At 57.4% G+C, this 17,510-nt stretch overlaps 1 protein-coding gene across 2 annotated transcripts; it reads right to left on the bottom strand.

Moving 5' to 3' along the window:
- Positions 1-588: 588 nt before the first annotated feature.
- EPHB4 (EPH receptor B4) lies at positions 589-16,443 on the bottom strand (the record flags this gene model as incomplete). 2 transcript variants are annotated; one of them, XM_079718675.1, is made up of 17 exons in its annotated part: positions 589-1,638; positions 2,720-2,875; positions 3,069-3,262; positions 3,676-3,825; positions 4,137-4,352; positions 6,928-7,175; positions 7,297-7,410; positions 7,518-7,582; positions 7,779-7,881; positions 9,147-9,312; positions 9,821-9,945; positions 10,266-10,631; positions 10,815-10,970; positions 11,997-12,393; positions 13,088-13,375; positions 13,630-13,700; positions 16,392-16,443. In XM_079718675.1, the coding sequence occupies 17 exons, from the start codon at positions 16,441-16,443 to the stop codon at positions 1,509-1,511; spliced, it is 2,997 nt and encodes a 998-aa protein (XP_079574801.1). In that variant the 3' UTR covers positions 589-1,508. The 2 variants fall into 2 exon arrangements, with proteins under 2 accessions (XP_079574801.1, XP_079574802.1); XM_079718676.1 differs by having other exon boundaries at positions 10,299-10,631.
- Positions 16,444-17,510: the final 1,067 nt, after the last annotated feature.

The raw sequence follows: 17,510 nt of genomic DNA, 5'->3' as shown, positions 1-17,510 counted from the left end.
CTCCCAACCCAGCACACTGTCTGTACACACGTGTGTGTGTGTGTGTGTGTGTGTGTGTGTGTGTGTGTACTTGTGGGGGGTCCACGTCCTCCACTCCAGCCTCTGCCCCTCCTCCACAGCCAATGCAGACACGCCCCCCACATTGCCTCTAAACCAACCCCAGCTGTCAACATCTGGCCCACATCTGTCTCTTTCATGTGACTGGACCTCCACCCGATTCCCCCCTCCCCCGTTCAGGGAGCTGTAGGGCAGGGCTCTGAGCTCAAGGCCTCCCCTGCCTCACAAAGCCCCCTGCCAGGGCTAGGGAACCAGGGCAGGGGAGGGAGGGCAACCCCATCCCGGAGGTGCCCCAGGCTATTGGCAGAGCCATCTGGAGCCTTTAGAAGCAGCTGCCGATGACTCATCTTCCACTGCCCCCACCCTACCACCTCAAACACACCGTGGGGCCGGGAACCAAGCACCCAGCCCCGTCTCCAGACCTCCAACCCCTCTCAGCCTGGCTCAAAAGCTCCTTCACAGCAGTCCCCACCCTCCACAGAAGTCTATCCCCCCACCCAACCCCACTCCCAATCATCCCCAGAGCCAGGACACTTCCCATTTTCTTTTATTTATACAAAACAATTGTTTTAAATATAATTTAAGAACCCCTCCAAGCACCAGTGTCTGTCTCTTGTTTCTACCACCACTGCCCCCCACACCCCCTCATGGACACAGCTTAGGGGTACTTGGGGGGGGCAGGGAAATGTCTGGGGTTGTGGCGTGACCAAGGCACTGTTCTGGAAACACACAACGATGGGTCCCTGTTTCAACTTGGGCAAAGGAGGTGATAAACAGGTCCCCTCTAACACAAAAAGTTACAAGGACGGTAAAAAAAAAAAAAAGGGAAGGAAAAATAAGACCGAAAACAAAAAATAAAACTCAAAAACCTTCAATATGAAGGCAGCAGATGGGGAAGGGGCATTTACAAGGGAAAACCGAATTCGGTGGAGACAGCAGCAAGGTTGGCACATCCAAGTCCAATGATTTTGTCACTGGGCCATGACGCCCCTTCCTGCCTCACGACTCGCAGGCTAGTCCCCCCTTCTCTTTGGTCTGCAGGGTCGCTGCCCTTCAAGGTGAGGAGGGGCACCTGGGGGCTCTAATTGGGGATCAGAGGGAGGCCGTGGGGATTGTGCCCAACCACCTCCGGGATGTTGGCAGATTCCGGGCACTTCTTTTCCTCTGGTCAGACCCAATCCCGAGGGAAGGGCTCCCACACCCTCAGTTTGGGGTTCCCCGCTTGGGGAGCGTCAGATTTCTACACTCCCGTACGGCAGAATCCCCAAATCCCGTCTCTCCAAATTGCCAGCTCCCCGCCCCCATGGGTTCAAAGTGCAATCCAGTGGGGCCCGGGGGTGGGAGCCTCTTGGGTCCCCACCCGATTCTGCCCCAGGAAAAAGGGGAGCGGTGTCTCCAGCGTGGGAGTCCCTGCTGCTCCAGAGCTGGGGGGCTAGGCGAGGAGGCGCAGGTCAGTACTGGGGCGCTGGTGCTCCCGACCCTCCTGAGGCTCCAGGCTTGGCCTGGGACTTCATGTGCTGGACACTGGCCAGGATTTTTTTCTGATGCCCCGCCAGAGTGACTCCGATTCGGAGCAGGTCCCTGGGGAAGAACGAACAGCTAGGTGAGGCCACTGGGCTCCCGGGGCGGCTCTCCTACCGAAACCCCATCCTCGCCTCGGGATTGTCCGCCAATCAGAATGGCCGGCGGGGAAGGGGGCTGACGCTAATAGTTGCCAGTCAGTTTCCGGAGGATTTAGGAGCCGCCACAGTTCTGCGCAGCCGCAGTAAGGGGCGGGGCTAGGTACCCGCGGGGGTCGAGAAGCAGGAGGTGGGGCGGGCTGAGAGAGAGAGAGAGAGAGCGAGCAAGAGAAAGAAAGAGCTGGGTGGGTGGAGAGGAAGGGGCGGGAGAAGACAAAAACAAACTGCTCCCAGCCCCACCCTGATGCGGGGAGACAGGGCTAAGGAAAAAAGAAGAGGTGAGAAATGGAGGGCAAGAACTCCTGTCAGGGAACCCGTGTCAAGGCGAGGCTGGAGCAAGTCAGGGAGGAGGTGCCCAGATGTGGTGGGGCAGACTGGCCCGGGACCTGCCTTCCAGGGAGAGGGATGGCCTCCTGGACCCTCTGTGTCTGGATTTATATTCCTTCTATTTCTGTGATTCAAACCCGGGGCAAGAAGAGTCGTTGGGAGAGAAATGGAAAGGCAGAAAGGAGGACCAGGGAGAGGCCAGCTAGGGAAAACCAGTATTTGGGAGGCGTTGGAATCATAAAACCATTTAACATTAAAGCTGGAAACGACCTCCAAAACCTAGTCCAACCTTCACCTTTTATGGGTGGGAAAACATCCAGAGTTGACACATCGTTAATGTGAGAGCAGGGTCTGGAATGCAGATAGATGCACAAAGATAGATACAGATTGCGAGGTGCGAGCGAGATGGCCCCGGGCTGAGATGGTGCAAGGGGGTGAGGCAGGCACAGCTGACTGGGAAGAATCCTGGGGCTCTCAGCCGCTGCACCTGTTACTGCTTTGGCAGGGGAGGGGCTTTAGAAAACAGAGTTGGCACCAGGAGTTGACCCCAAAGGCCCCTGCTGAAACTGTGGGCCTGATTCTGGTCCCCAGGCACCACCCCTCCTGGCTGCTTGGCCCTCAACACTCCCCCACCTCCATCTCCTGCCACGACTTACTCAGTGGAGATCTGGCTGACCAGCTCGAAGGAGCCAAACCCAGCGGCTGCAAAACTTTCTTCGTATCTTCCCATCTTGATGGCTCGAAGCCACTCACCCACAGAGCCAAAAGCTGAATAGTGAGGCTGCCGCTGATCCAGGAGGGGGTGCGAGGCCCTGGGAGGCAAGGATGGGGAGGACACACTGAGAACCAGCCTGTGTCAGGGTGCGGACGTAGAGCCCAGCCCTGGAGAGGTGGACAGGGACCATCCCACATACCACCAAAGGGACGGATACTTCTCGGGGGGAAGCGAGGTTCTCAGGGAATGGCAGAGTGCAGGAAAGAGGGCCCATCCTCTGGGGTCCTCACCCGCCATTCTCGCGGGCCACGATTTTGAGGCTGGCAGGGTTCCGGATCATCTTGTCGAGGGCACTGACCACCTGGGGGAAGCGGGGCCGTGCGTTCCGGTCTTTCTGCCAACAGTCCAGCATAAGCTGATGCAGGGAGGTGGGGCAGTCTGGGGGCGGGGGCAACCGGTAGTCCTGTTCAATGGCATTGATCACCTGGAATGACAGGCAGAAGCACTGGGTGAGGACATCAGGGAAAACGAGGCTGCCAAAGGACCCCAGGGAAATGGCGACTCAACAGACGCTGGGATGGCTGCTACAGCCCCCCCAGAAGGGCAGATTTGGGGGGTGCTCCTGGCCAGGGCCGAGGCCACTGGCTGTGGCTCAACGTCCCAGAAGCTCTTGAGCTATGATCCAGACATGTAACTTCCCAAGGCTGCCCTCCATCACTGTGTCCTTCTGCGACCAGATAGGCTGTATCGAACTCTTGGATACAGAGATCAGCTCCTTAGAGCGCCACCCTCACCACCTCAAGGACCAAGCAATGATGAGCTGAGAACCAACTCCCCCCACCACCACCCATATCCCAAGAGAGAGGACGTTCCAGGAAAGCTTGGTAGGACACTTACATCCTGATTGCTCATATCCCAGTATGGCCGTTCCCCAAATGACATGACCTCCCACATCACAATCCCATAGCTCCAGGCATCACTGGCAGATGTGAACTTCCGGAACGCAATGGCCTCAGGGGCTGTCCATCGGATGGGAATCTTTCCTCCCTAAAGATGGGGGAGGAAAAGGTGAGCCGAGGGACTCACAGGACTCAGGCATTCTGCCTCCCACCTTTGCGTTTCCCCCAGCTCGGGCCTCCTTTCTTTCTGGGACCCAAACACCCAGCTCCCCAACTCTTGTTCTTTTCCTAGACACCCGGTAGCCAGGTTCCTTAAGCTGACCCCCCTGCCCCGACAAGGTCTACTCTTACATCCTGTCTTGGACCAGAGCTGTCAATCCCTCAGCCTCCCAACTTTCCAACCTGCCCTGCTCACCTGGCCCTAAGAACCTAGCTCATATGCCTGTGTCCCAGCCTCACCAGAGAGCTCGTGTAGGTGGGATCAGAAGAGTTCTCCTCCAGGAAGCGGGAGAGGCCAAAGTCTGAAACTTTGCAGACAAGGTTGCTGTTGACCAGGATGTTGCGGGCAGCCAGGTCTCGGTGGACGTAGCTCATCTCAGCAAGGTACCGCATGCCCGAAGCGATGCCCCGTAACATGCCCACGAGCTGGATGACGGTGAACTGGCCGTCGTTCAGCTGGAGGTGGACATGGTGGGGGCATGGTTCAGACAGCTCACCCACCGCTCCCCCTTTCTTCCATGTTCTAAACAGTATTTGTCCCTCCCAGACCCAACTCGCAGACCCACCTGTAGGACAGGCCTGCTGACGTCCCAGGTAAACCACTCCCTTTCTTTTTTTTTTTTAAAAAATTTATTTTTATTTATTTTATTATTTTTTGATTTTATTATTTGAAATCTATAGACGGTTTATTTTATTTTATTTTTTGGTCATGCATGCGGGATCTTAGTTCCCCGACCAGGTATCGAACCCGGGCCCCCTGCACTGGGAGTGCGGAGTCTTAACCATTGGACCGCCAGGGAAGTCCCTCCCTCCTTTCTTTTACCCTGAGTTCTCTCAGCTCTTACTATGGTATCGTGACACAATGCTTAAAATGGTCCCACTTTCAAATATTCGCTTTCAGTCTCTCGTAATTAGATTATAAGGAGACATTTTAAGATTTTCTTCCATTTAACCTAGTACAGTGCTTCACATCCAGGAAATACTCAACAAATGCTTTTGATCTATGTTCTCTTTATTTGACAGCAACAGAGCACTGACAGTTACGAGTGTGCTCTGAAGCCACCCTTCTACAGGTGGAGATGCATGTGTTGGTGCTGATCCTCCCATAGTCTCACTCAGCCCTCCTGGACCAACTGTATGCAGGACGCAAGGGAACAGTGAGGAATTGGGTGTGATCAGTGACCACAGCACCAAAACCAAGGTCTAAAGCCCGACCTTGAACTTTATAGAGTTGGCTCTCACCAGGTAAGCCAACCAGTCACGGACAGTTAACTCAGCCCATCTTCTGGGTTCAGCTAGCATGCAGGGGACCCTCGGCAGCCCTCCAGGGCCAGCAACACAGAGTTCAGAAACCGAATTCTGAATCCATCCTCCAAGCCTGCACCCACCCCACGCCTCGCATCTCAGCTGGTGGACTCACTTCCAGACACTCAGGGTAGAGACCTCGGAGTCTCCCGCATCCCTGGCTTACAAGTTCTGCTGGCTGTGCCTCCAAAACGCACCCCAAACCAGCCACTTCTGCGCATTCACTGCAGCCCCCATGGCCTGAATGATGCCAGTCTTCTCATCGGCTCCTATCCCTCAGCATCCATCAGAGAGATCTCCTGAAATCACCTCCCTCTCCTGCTGAAAAGCTTCCCCTCAGACTTCTAATCACATCCAAATTTCTAAGGTCACGAGGCCCAGCCGCCAACCACAACGTGATCCACTATCACTCCTCTGCTGACCTGGTTCAGCTTCACCGGCCTTTCTGCTTCTTAAACAGGCTGGGATTCCGCCCACCCTGGGTTGCTACTCTCTGCCCCCGACACGCTTCCCCCCCACCTTCTCATGGCTGGCTTTCTCATCTACCCAAACGTCATCTCTTCTAAGATAGACCCCCTTCCCTTTCCTGCAACCGGACAATGGAACAGACTCCCGTATCCACAAGGGAGGGTCGGGCCATCCTGGCAATGCTCCAGGGTCTGCCTCAGCATCCCTCGTGCTGGGAGCCGGGTAGCCTGTGTCTCCTGATGCGGTGCCACGGGAAGTACACGGCTCCCCCTGATGTAGGCTGGCCACAGAAGTTTAATTTTGAACTTATCACAACATTAGACATTGCTTCCCTTACAGGAAACACAGAGAAACAAGCTAGATGACCCCACAAGGAAGAATCCGATAAATCCAGAAGATAAGACATTCAAGTGGACAAGTGGCCCAGCCCTTCAGTGTATCAGAACCCCAGCAAGGGACTGTCCTAGATGTAGAAAAGGCTCAAAACAATAACCACAGGTGCAATGCTTGATCCTGAACTGGATGCTGGGACATTTTGGGGACAACTAGAGAACTATGAGTATCAAGTGGGCATTAGGTGATACCAAGGAATTGTTGTAATTCTGTTAAACACAATGTTACTTTGCTATGTAGAAAAACGTTTTGGGGACTTCCCTGGTGGTCCAGTGGTTAAGACGCCGCACTTCCACTGCAGGGGGAGCGGCTTCGATCCCTGGTCAGGGAAATTCCGCGTGCCGCGTGGAGCGGCCAAAAAAAAAAAAAGTTTTGTTTTTTTCCAGAAGATGCATAGTAAAGTTTAAAAAATAATAAAATTTCATACAATTTTGTTAAGGTAGCAAAAATGAGCTCTTCTCTCTCATTTCTATGATCCTGTTCAATTTTTTTCACATCTGAAATCACGTTTACTTTTTGTAAAACCTTGCTTGTACTTGTTAATCTTCAGTCTCCCCCATTACGCCACCAGCTCTCCAAGAGCAGAGGTGCTCACGGCTCTATCTCCCGAGGCCCAGTACAGGGGCTGGTACACAACGAGGTGCTCAGTAAATATTTGTCACGAGGACAGATGACAACCCCTCCATATCCCAGGGTCAGCCGGTCCCACAGGGAGACCAATCCCAGGACTCAACCTTCCCTGGTGGAGAATGAAGGGTAGAGGGGCGGTGATGCGGGACCCACCGTCTGTCCCGGGTTCTGAGCTCCTTGGCTGCACTGCGGGAGCACAGGGTGGATGCGGAAAGCCGGGAGCAGGGGGTCTCACCCTCAGGAAGGAGTCCAGGGCGCCGTTCTCCATGAACTCGGTGAGAATCATGACGGGCACGCTGTTGGTGACCACGCCCTCCAGGCGGATGATGTTGGGGTGCTCGAACTGGCCCATGATGGAGGCCTCGCTCAGGAACTCCCGCCGCTGCCGCTCCGTGTAGCCGCCCTTCAGGGTCTTGATGGCCACGCAGCTCTCCTTCTTCCCGGGGGCCTTCAGGCGCCCCCGGCACACCTCCCCAAACTCGCCTTCAGGAAGGAGGCCGAGGGTCAGCTCTCCTCCCCCGCCCCCCGACCCCCCCCAGGTGCGGCCCTGCAGTCCCTCCCCCCACCCCACCCCCACCCGGGCACCCAGGCGTCTTCCTCTCACCTGCGCCAATCACCTCTTCAATCTTGACATAGGAGACATCGATCTCTTTTGCAAATTCCCTCACAGCCTCATTAGGGTCTTCGTAAGTGAAGGGGTCAATGTAGACCTTAGTACCTGAGGAATCACGCGGGGCTTGTCAGCCACCACTGCATTCAGATGCCCGGGTCCCTGGCTCACAGCTCTCACCCCAGCCTTATCTCCTCGAGGATGGGCCTACCCACCGTGCCCAATGAGATACTGTCCGTGTTTGTCTGAGTATTCAGCTTCTCTCCCGTTGCTCTGCTTCCTGTAGCCGAAAGGGAAAGAAGAGATAAACTGAGTCACACGTCTCAATGTTCCCAGAGGGGGAGGATGGGAATCAGAGAAGATTCCAGGTGAAAACAGGCTCCCGGGACATCAGGGGAGGCTTGCCCTGGAGCAAGAGGGCAGGTGGCCAGCTATACGGGGCTTCGCAGGGGCCTCCAGGTGCCCAGAGCCCTCACCTGAGGCAAAGGACAGCGATGACGATGACCACGAGGACCAGCACCACGCCCACGACCGCCGTGCCAGCAATCAGGGCCAGCTGCTCCCGCCAGCTCTCATGCTCTGGAGAAGAACTGGTGATCAGGGGGACCCGGCGGGCCCGTGGGCTCCACTCAAGTCCCTCAGGGCAAGCAAAGAAGTTTCCCAGCCTTGGTGGGTTTGATTTTGTTCTGTTATAAATACTGGTAACCACAAAAAGTCCCACTTGAACAGAAGGTTCCAAAGGCTAAAAATGAAAAGGTTCGTAGCCAAAAAGTGGAAATAACCCAAATGTCTATCAATGGACGCGTGGATAAATAAAATGGGCCACAGCCATTCAATGGACACGAGACGGAATGAAGTCCTGATATGTTCTACAACACGGATGAACCTTGAAAACGTTATGCCATGTAAAAGAAGAAGCCAGTCACAAAAGACCGTATTGTATGCCTGCATTTGTATGAAAAATCCAGAACAGGCAAACTACAGAGACAAAAAGTAGACTAGTGTTTGCCAGGGGCTGGGAGGTAATGGAAGAGTTATAAGCATCTCTTTTTGAGGTGCTGAAATGTTCTAAAATTAATTGCGGTGATGGTTGCACAACTCTGTGAATATATTATAAGTTAATGAATTATACATTTTATTTTTTTTAACTTTAAAATTTATTTATTTTTATTTTTGGCTGTGTTGGGTCTTCGTTTCTGTGTGAGGGCTTTCTCTAGTTGTGGCAAGCAGGGACCACTCTTCATCGCGGTGCGCGCAGGCCTCTCACTATCGCGGCCACTCTTGTTGCGGAGCACAGGCTCCAGACGCGCAGGCTCAGTAGTTGTGGCTCACAGGCCTGGTTGCTCCGCGGCATGTGGGATCCTCCCAGACCAGGGCTCGAACCCGTGTCCCCTGCATTAGCAGGCAGATTCTCAACCACTGTGCCACCAGGGAGGTCCATGAATTATACATTTTAAATGGGTGAATCATGGTGTATGAGTCGTATCTCAATAAAATTGTTAAAAAAATTTCAAAGGTTTAGAAAACCACTGGGCCAGCATACAAAAACTATCAAAGTGTCACCTCAGTTAATCCTTGGAGCCCTGTGAGAGAGGCCTCATATTTCCATTTTTTTGGATGAGAGAGCTGGGGCTCAGGGGTCAAGTTTTTGCTAAAGGTCACATAGCTGGAGAGCCGCTGAGCTGGCCTTCACACCCAGCTGTTGGTTTTGGTTTCTACATCTTAGCCCCAGGCCAAAATGCCTCGTGGTTGAGAGCAAGAGAAGCATGGGGCTGTGGCTTTGGGGGTCCTGAGGGCAGAGCCAAGGCCTCCCGCCTGGTGGGGTCAGCCAACCCCAGGCTCACCGTCCAGCTGGGTCTGGCTGTGGTGCTCCTGGCCGAAGGGCCCGTAGCCAGCCTCGGAGCGCGCCCGCACCTGGACCAGGTAGCTGGCTCCCCGCTTCAGTCCCCGCAGCTCTGCCCGGTTCTCCGACGTCTTCAGGAACCGCACACTGCTGGGGCCCTCTGCGCCCTGTTCAGGAGAGGGGACTGGCTGTGAGCCAGGGCCCCCAGATTCCACTGCTCTTTCTGCCTCCCCCTGCCCTGGGCCTCCGTCCCTAGCATCTCTGGCCTGCTGAGTGGCAGGTGAGGCCTTTGTGCTCACTTATGTATGCACTGTGCCTTGTGTTTTGCATTAATTATATCATTTAATCCTTGTAGCGCTTCTGTGGGATAGGTTCCATTATCCTAAGCAATTTTTGGGGGTGGGGAGGCCTCGCCGCGTGGCATGTGGGATCTTAGTTCCCCGACCAGGGATCGAACCCATGCCCCCTGCAGTGGAAGCAGAGTCTTAACCACTGGACTGCCAGGGAAGTCCTATCCTAAGCATTTTACAATGAGGATATTAAGCTCAGAGAGGCCAAGGGGTTGACACAAGGTCACTTAGCTAGGATGTGGCAGGTGACTGCAATTCAGGCGTCCTGGTCCCTGGAGCGGGTCCCACTGCCCACCCCCAACCCTGGGGCGGGGCCTGGTCTCACCTTCTCATGATACTTGACCTCGTAGTCCAGCACTGCCCCGCTGGGTGCCCGGGGAACAGCCCATGCCAGGCTCAAGCTGCTGGGTGATGACCGAGTCACCCTGATGTCGGACACTGGGGGCGGCACTGCGAGAGACAGACACCTTGGGGCCCTTGATCGTGGCAGGTCTGTCTCTCATCTTTCCCAGCTCCTCCTCTACTGGCCACACTTGTCTCGGTCCCCCAGCTGTTTCCGGAATTCCTTCTGGCTCTCTCTGCCCCGTCCTGAACTCTCCAGTCCACCTTTGCATCTTTCTAATTCTCTTTCTGCCTCTTGCCCCAAAGGCCTTGACCCACTCTATTTCCTGGGGATCCCACTCCCAGGTGCTGCCTTTTCCTCCTCAGGCCTTTAGACTGTCCATATCCCTCGCGAGCCTTTCCCACCAACACCTCTCCCATCCGACCACAGGCTGCCCCCTGCCCCCAGCCCCCAGTCTCACCCTCACGGTCAGTGGTGACATTCACAGCCTCAAATGGAACTGGCCCGCTGGCTAAGGAGGACACCCCGTTCACGGCGGTGACCTCGAAGGTATAGGTGAAGTCAGGACGCAACCCACGAATGGCCACCCAGGGCTCCACCAGGTCCCGGGGGCCGGGGTCGAAGGTCAGGTCTCCCCCGCAGGGCGTGCAGGAGCCGCCGGGGCGGCACTCCCGGCACCGGAGCGCATATGTGAGGTCCTCTCGGCCTCCCGACTCGAGGGGGGCGCTCCATTCCAGGCGAAGGGAGGAGCCGTTCAGGCGGGGAACCACGCTTCTCGGGGCGGACGGAGGGGCTGCAGGAGACCAGGACATCAGGCAGAGGCTGAGCAGACGGGCAGGGCATGGGCAGTGGGACAGACAGGCAGCCATACTGATGTCTTGTCTTGGCCGGGTACCAGGCCAGGGTCAAGAGGAGGAAGGTGTGGGAGGATGGGACTGGGGTCGGGGGTCCACCCCAGGGGTCACTGGCCACTTACTGGTACAGGGTGCACCTCGGGGGTCTGTGCGGGCCCGGAAGTACCCGATGCGACACTGGCAGACGGGTGAGCCAATGGTGTTGGAGTGGCTGTTGGCTGGGCACGGCTGGCAGGACCCCTCCCCAGATAGGGGCTTGAAGGTGCCCTGAGCACAGGCTGCGAGAAAGCGTCCATCAGAAACTTGCATCAGAGACATTCAGCAGTGGGGTGGGGGTGGGGGATGGGGACCAAAAAAAGGACATTCAGCAGCTATTAAAGTTGCGTGAGGTGCAAAAGGGAGAGCAGGGAGGGAGGAGCTCAGAAACCTCGCCTCTAAGAGGAGAAGACCTCCCTCCAGACCAGGGGTCGGAACCCTGACGTGTACCCCCGGCCACTGCATGGCAGCCTGGTGAAACCCAGACCCCTGCTCCGAGGAATGATTTTAAATGCACACCACAAAATACACAGATTACCAAGAAAACCAAATAACTGAAAATACAGTGATCAAAACATGAAGAAACTTTGCAACACAGCAATGTGTGTGTTTCTGTACTAACAAGATACAGCGGCAAGGCTGACAGGCAAGGAAATACTGAAGTCACGATGAGCGAAAAACAACATTTTGCCATTCTTGCATCATCTCTAATGGGCTGTGAAAACACCCAGGATTTGAATGGGGCCCAAGTCTCAGGTCCTGCTCGACCGCTGGGCCGTGGCTGACACTCCGTAAGAGGAGTGGCCAATTTCAGGTAAAGATGAGTGCAAAGAAATGGTCATTTTTTTTCCCCTTCCACCAAAGTTCACAGATCCCCTACATTCTATCTACAAAACCCAGGTTAAGAAACTCTGCTCTGGAGAAAAGACTACGTGAGAATTCAATATCAGTAAATTAGACGAAACCATAATGAAAAAGACTACAGACCATGAAGCCTTTGTCCTCTGAGTCCAATAAGGTACCCCAGCCCTGAGGACAGTCCCACAGCCCAGGAAGGAATTGGACATAGTTAGAAGAATGAGTGTGGAAATGATGGAGAGCTCAGAACTGTGCTGGGGGCCCTGAAAACACGCCCTCCAGTAACTGAGTGCCCAGGAGAATAAAGAACTTTTAAAATGGAAATTTAAGAAGTGGATCCAAGAGCAGGGTACCAGCCAGTGCCTCCTGCAGAGATGGGCAAGCTTTGTGGGGGAAGTGCTGGCCCTCACCTCGGCACCTGGTATTCCCCTCGGCGGCCTCAAACCCTGGAGCGCAGCTGCAGCCCGTGACCGGCTGCTCAGCCCACTGGCCATCCTCCCGGCAGTAGAGGCTCGGGCTGGGACCAGGGGCGGGCACGGCATCGGCCACGCAGCTCCCCGCCACGGGCACCACCAGCTCACGAGGCACGGTCTCCGGGAAGCAGGTGAGGTTCACAGTCAGCTGGGCGCACTTCTTATAGAAGAGGTGCAGGGACAGCAGGGCCATGCAGGCGCCCTGGTCCTGGAAGGCCAGATAGAAGCCGGCCTTGGTGAGCGGGCCCAAACGCAGTGTCTTGACGTTCACCTTCCCGGTGGCCTCGGCCCCGGGGCGCTTCCGGGTCAGGTGCTCAGCAGCCACTGTGTCCACCTGCCAGGTTGGGGAAGAGACTCACTGCCGCTGTCCTCCACTCCCCCAGGACCCCGCTGGACTGTCTTCTTCCCAGCTCACCCTCTCCCTGACCTGCCTGGCTCCTGTTCCAGAACCTTCTCTCCACCTTTCCCAACGTACGCTTTCCTGCAGGCCCCAACATTGTCCATTAACACCTGCCGAGCTCCTATGATGCATCCAGCCACTGTCCTGCACCCCCTTTCTGTGCATTCACTCATCCTACAGACACTTATCAACACCTACTCTGTGCCAGGCCCCGGACTCCACGCCAAGGAAACAGAAATGAAGGAAACGCTGATAAGCTAATGATAAATTAAAAGTATGATGAGTGCTACGGCAGGCGGGACCCCACGGCAGGGAACATCAGCAAAGTCGTCCCAGGGGGCACCTCGGAGCTGGAAGTTACAAGACGAGGAGTTGGGTGGGAGAGGCAAAGAGAAGGCATTCTAGGGTGAGGCATCAGCTGGTGCAAAGGCAGAGGGCTGTAAAGGGGCGAAGTGTACTCAGAGAATGGGGAAGTGTAGGGAGACCCCAGCACACGGAGTAGAGTGGCTGTTCCACCTAGCAGACCACCGTCTTCCCTCCTCAGACCCGGCCTCTTGCTTCTAGCCCTCAGCACCTCTAGACCACAGGACGGCCCCAGACCCCACCTTGGCCTGGGGCACCTGGGTACCTTGATGTAGGGGTTCTCCATCCAGGCTGGCGTGTGGGCTGTGGCCGTGTCCGCGTCGCTCTCAAAGTAGAAGACAGTGAAGGTCTCCTTGCAGGAGCGGCCAGCCCGCGGCAGGGAGAGGCACTCCAGCATGGTGAAGCGCAGCGTGGCGTACACGTGCACGGCGCCCCGGCGGGGCACCCAGCCCGTGCGCAGCCAGTGGGCCAGGCCCGGGGCGCGCTGCACGTCACACACCTCGTAGGTCCGGACACTGTGCTGCTCCTCATCCAGGCCGCTCAGCTCCTCCCACTGCGGGGAGAAGGGTGGTCAGCCTGGGGGTTGCTAAGTGGGTGGGTGCAGGTCAGTGCCATAAAGCCACGAGGGGCTGAGGGGACCCCTGGAGAGCAAGGGCTCAGAGGATACCTGCTTCGGCTGCTGCGATGGCTGTGTGTGGTGTGTGTGTGTGCGGTGTGGTGTGGTGTGTGTGCGTGTGTGTGTGGCCTGGGAAGCAGGAGCACAGGTGGCCCCCCTCCCTCGGTTTCCCTCCAAGCCCCAGCTCTTACCTGTCCCTCCACCTGAGGGAATGTCACCCACTTCAGATCGGCAGTTTCCAATTTTGTGTTCAGTAGGGTCTCTAAGACAGACAGACAGACAGACAGACAGACAGAGTCAGTCAGCGCTTGGGAGAGACACCAGGAAGCCCAGATCCCTGGGAGCTGAGACAGACAGGCTGAGGAGGGGAGCAAGCCCTGCCCTCTGCCCCCCCAAGCAAGCCCAGATTTCCAGCCTCTTTTCTGAGTGCCAGCCCCGCCCCTGACAGCTGACAGGCACGGAGCTGACCTCCGGGACTCCCAGATCTAGGCCTCTGTGAACTGCTGTGCCCCAGAGCAGAAGCGGAGACACAGATGCTAAAAGGGGAAAAAGGCAAACAGCTCAGAAAGGGCTAAACTAGAGCCCAGACCTGACCCTCACCCCGAGGTGGGATACAGGGACACCCCTCCCGCCAGGGCCTGCCTCAGCCTCTGCAGTCCGTTCACCGTCCCCACCCCCCTTCAGACCAAACACCCCAGCCCTTCAGATCCTTGAAGATGGTGCTGACCTCCTGAGGCCCAGCCCTGACCCCCCGTTCCCTCCCCACCGGCTAGCTGCCCTCGGAGGAGGAAGTGCTGGAGGCCAGGACGCTTGGGTTCCTGCCCTTGGCCCCTGTCTGCAGAGGCCTCACATCTGGATTTGGTTATGGGAAGGAACAGGGGAGGAGATTTTAGGGGTGTGTGTATGGGGGGGTGAGCACACCTGGCTCTGCTCTGGCCTCTCTCTGGGGAGGGGCGGGGCGGGGCTCTGGTGGAAGGTGGGGATTAGGAGAAACTGCACAGTCCCCCCCGCCCCCCCCTCCGGCTGAGGAGGGTGGAGGGAGGGTAGGGGAATCCCCTCGGAGATTTGTGGGTGGGGTGCTGCAGGCCTGCCCTGGGAGGAGCCGAGAGAGGGCCCCCAGGGGAGCCAGCAGCACACCTGGGACCAGGGCCCCCCCACTGGTGGGAGCTGCAGGAGAGAAGGGAAGGCAGGTGGGTGGGTAGCCTCCTCCCAGGGACCAGGTGATGTCCACGGAGGGCAAGGGGTCACGAGGGACCCCGGCCAGGCAGCTGGGGGTGAGGCCTGGGCCCCCATGGATGGCAGGAGACAGCCCAGCACGCTGGGGACAGGATGCCCGGGTTCTGGGAAGGGGGCGGATAGAGGCTGCCGTCTCCACCCTCCATTGTTCCAGACTGGATAGTGTTTTCCTGTCTCCAATTTACACACTGTCTCTGTTTCAGGCTGTCCCGGGCGCTCTGAGCGGCTCACTTTCTCTCACCCTCTCTCCGTCTTGCCGGCCTCCCTCTCTCTTTGATCTGTCACTTCTTTTGCCTCTCACCTCTCTCTCCCACTCTCCATCCACCTCCATTTCTCTTTCTGACTGTCACTCTGCTTTCTGTCTCCCACCTTTCACCATCCCTGGGGCACAGAGCCTTGGATAAAAGACTGAACTCTTGTCTCAGTCTCCTCATCTGTAAAATGGGAGCAACAATACATCCCACCCACAGGGTTGTTGGAACCATGAAAACATAAAGCACTCAGCATGGGCCTCGGGCCCGGAAAGCAGTGAGGTGATAGAAATTAGAAGTTACTCCCTGTTCCTCTTTGCATCTTTCTTTCCCTCTCACCACACATCATCCCGACGGGTTTTCTCTCTGCTTTACCTTCCCCTCTCTCTCCCACAGTTCTTTCCCCATCTTTCCCCGAGCCCAGCAAGTCTCTCCTCTTCCCCCACACCCAGCCTTTGATCCCCAGCCCAGAGCAGCACTGCCCAGCCTGGGGGAGAGGGGTTTCTAACTGCCTTTGATTCCTTCTCCTCAGTAGCCCCCCATGGCCCACTCCCCAGAGACCCCTTTGATTCCAGGCAGTGAAGGAGGGGAAGGAGGCAGCTCATTGAAAGGAGATTAGGGCCATGGGAGGAGGGTTTATAGGGCTCTTGGCTCCCCCTCTAGGGGCTGGGGGGAGAGCAGAGACTCATGGATAAAGTAACATTTTGGCCGGGGGGGGATGCAGAAAAAATAGAAGTTTAAGAGAGACAAGTAGACAGTAGTTAAGCTGAGTTCAGGGGACACGAGGACTGTGTAGGTCAGTTTCTGACGGCCTAGGGTTAGAGGAAAGGACTCTGGTGGGACTGGGACAGGGTCTAGATAGTATTTAAAGGGCTGGGGTGCAGCTTGGGGAAACCAGGGAAGGGGCCTCCCTGGCGCAGGGGCCATGGCTTTGGGAGAGATTTGGAGGTTTGGAGTGTGAGTGCAGAAGGTGGCCATGCCCACGGCGGTGTGTGGAATTGTAGGGTCAAGGTGTGAATGCTCCGGAATGGGGGGGCGGGCTAATTTTATGGCCTAGCACAAAGTTCTGCCTTGTCCTCTTGTTCCTCCAGAAATGTTTCCTCCTGTTTGGCAGAGGTGGGAGGAGGGGACAGAAACTTTGGAGAGAGTTTCGAAGATTGGAGTAGAAAACTGGAGAGAAAAGGAAAGGCTGCCAAGGGCGTCTGGAGTCAGGAGTAAGAGTGCGGGGAGCCGAGACCGGGGCATGTCCCGGGACGGAGCTCGCCTCCATCTCTTTCCCAAACAAAAGAAAACTTCACTCCCCGCTGGGCCGCCTCCTCCCCGCCCCCCTCCCGGGCTAGCACTATTGGTCCGGAGTGTTCGCTGTTGGGGTGCCCGGTTTGGGGGAGACAGATGTTGGCCCTTCCACCCCGAGGCCCATCTTCGGGGGGCCCCAGAAGTGGCGGGGTGACCCCAAGGAAACTCACCTTCTAAAGCGGCTACAAGCGAAGCCCAGCAGAGCAGAGCCCGGAGCTCCATGGCGCCGCCTCACTCTGGTTGGATCCGATCCGAGTTTGGGGGGCGCTAGCCCCCCCAGGTCTAACCCCCCCCCGAGCGGGTGGACGTCGACTCCCCGCGCTGAACTCGGTCGGGGCCCTCAGCGCGGGCCCATGCGGGCGCTCCGGGCACCCGGTGGCGGCGCCCAGGTGTGGCCCCGCGTCCCAGCCGCGCGCGCAGACAGGAGGGCGGGGGCGTCCTGGCAGCGGTCGCGCCGGGCGCGAGCAGAGCAAGACGTGGCTGCAGTCGGGGTCCCTCCGGGGCCTCGGGGTCCCGCCCCGGGTGGCTGGGGGAGGGCCGGCCGCTCGCGGTCTTCCCCCCTCCCTGGAGTGGCGCTGCTCGCGCCCTCGGGCCGACTGCGCTCCGCGCCGGCAGGGAGGGTGGGAGCGGAGCGGGGACTGGAGCGGGAGGGAGGGGACTGCGGCGCGGGGCCGAGCAGGCTGGGGCTGGGCCGGGCGGTGCCTGGCCGGGGAAGGAGGGGCGCGCGGGGGGCGGGGGGAGGTACCCCCCAAGCCCGGGATAGGCGAGGGGGCCGGGGCGTGCTGATTGGAGCACGCGCTGCTGAATAATTCATGAGGGAAGCGGAGCGGGGCGTCGAGCTGAGCAGGTCGGGAAGTTGGGAGAAAGTTTGGAGAAGGGGGAGGGGCGGCGGGTGTGGAGCCCGGGGACCGCCCAGACCTGCCCCGTGGCCGTGCGCCCCTGATCCGGACCGCGCGTGTCGGGGCTGGAGCCCAGGGACCCCCGGAGCAGGTCCGAGCCCGGCAGACACCAGGGAGCAGAGAAACACACCCCGCAGCATGGAGGGCCGCACGCTCGAAGCCCTATCCGATCTTCCTACGGACTTCGGATTCTTCTCCTGGATTCACCCACCACCCCCTCGTTGGCGCAGGGGACCGTGTTTGGGGGAATTTTTGAAGATGGAGGGTGGCCCAGCGGGCCCCAAGGCAGAGGTCTCAGCTTAGATACGCCTGGAGCGAACGTTCACACAATCATTCAACAAACATTAAGTATTGGGGACCTACTGTGCGCGCAACGCAGCGCTGAAAAAT

Source organism: Hyperoodon ampullatus (assembly GCF_949752795.1).
Source record: "Hyperoodon ampullatus genome assembly, chromosome: 14".
Taxonomy (NCBI): Eukaryota; Metazoa; Chordata; class Mammalia; order Artiodactyla; family Ziphiidae; genus Hyperoodon; species Hyperoodon ampullatus.
This window is presented reverse-complemented; position numbering and strand designations above follow the sequence as displayed.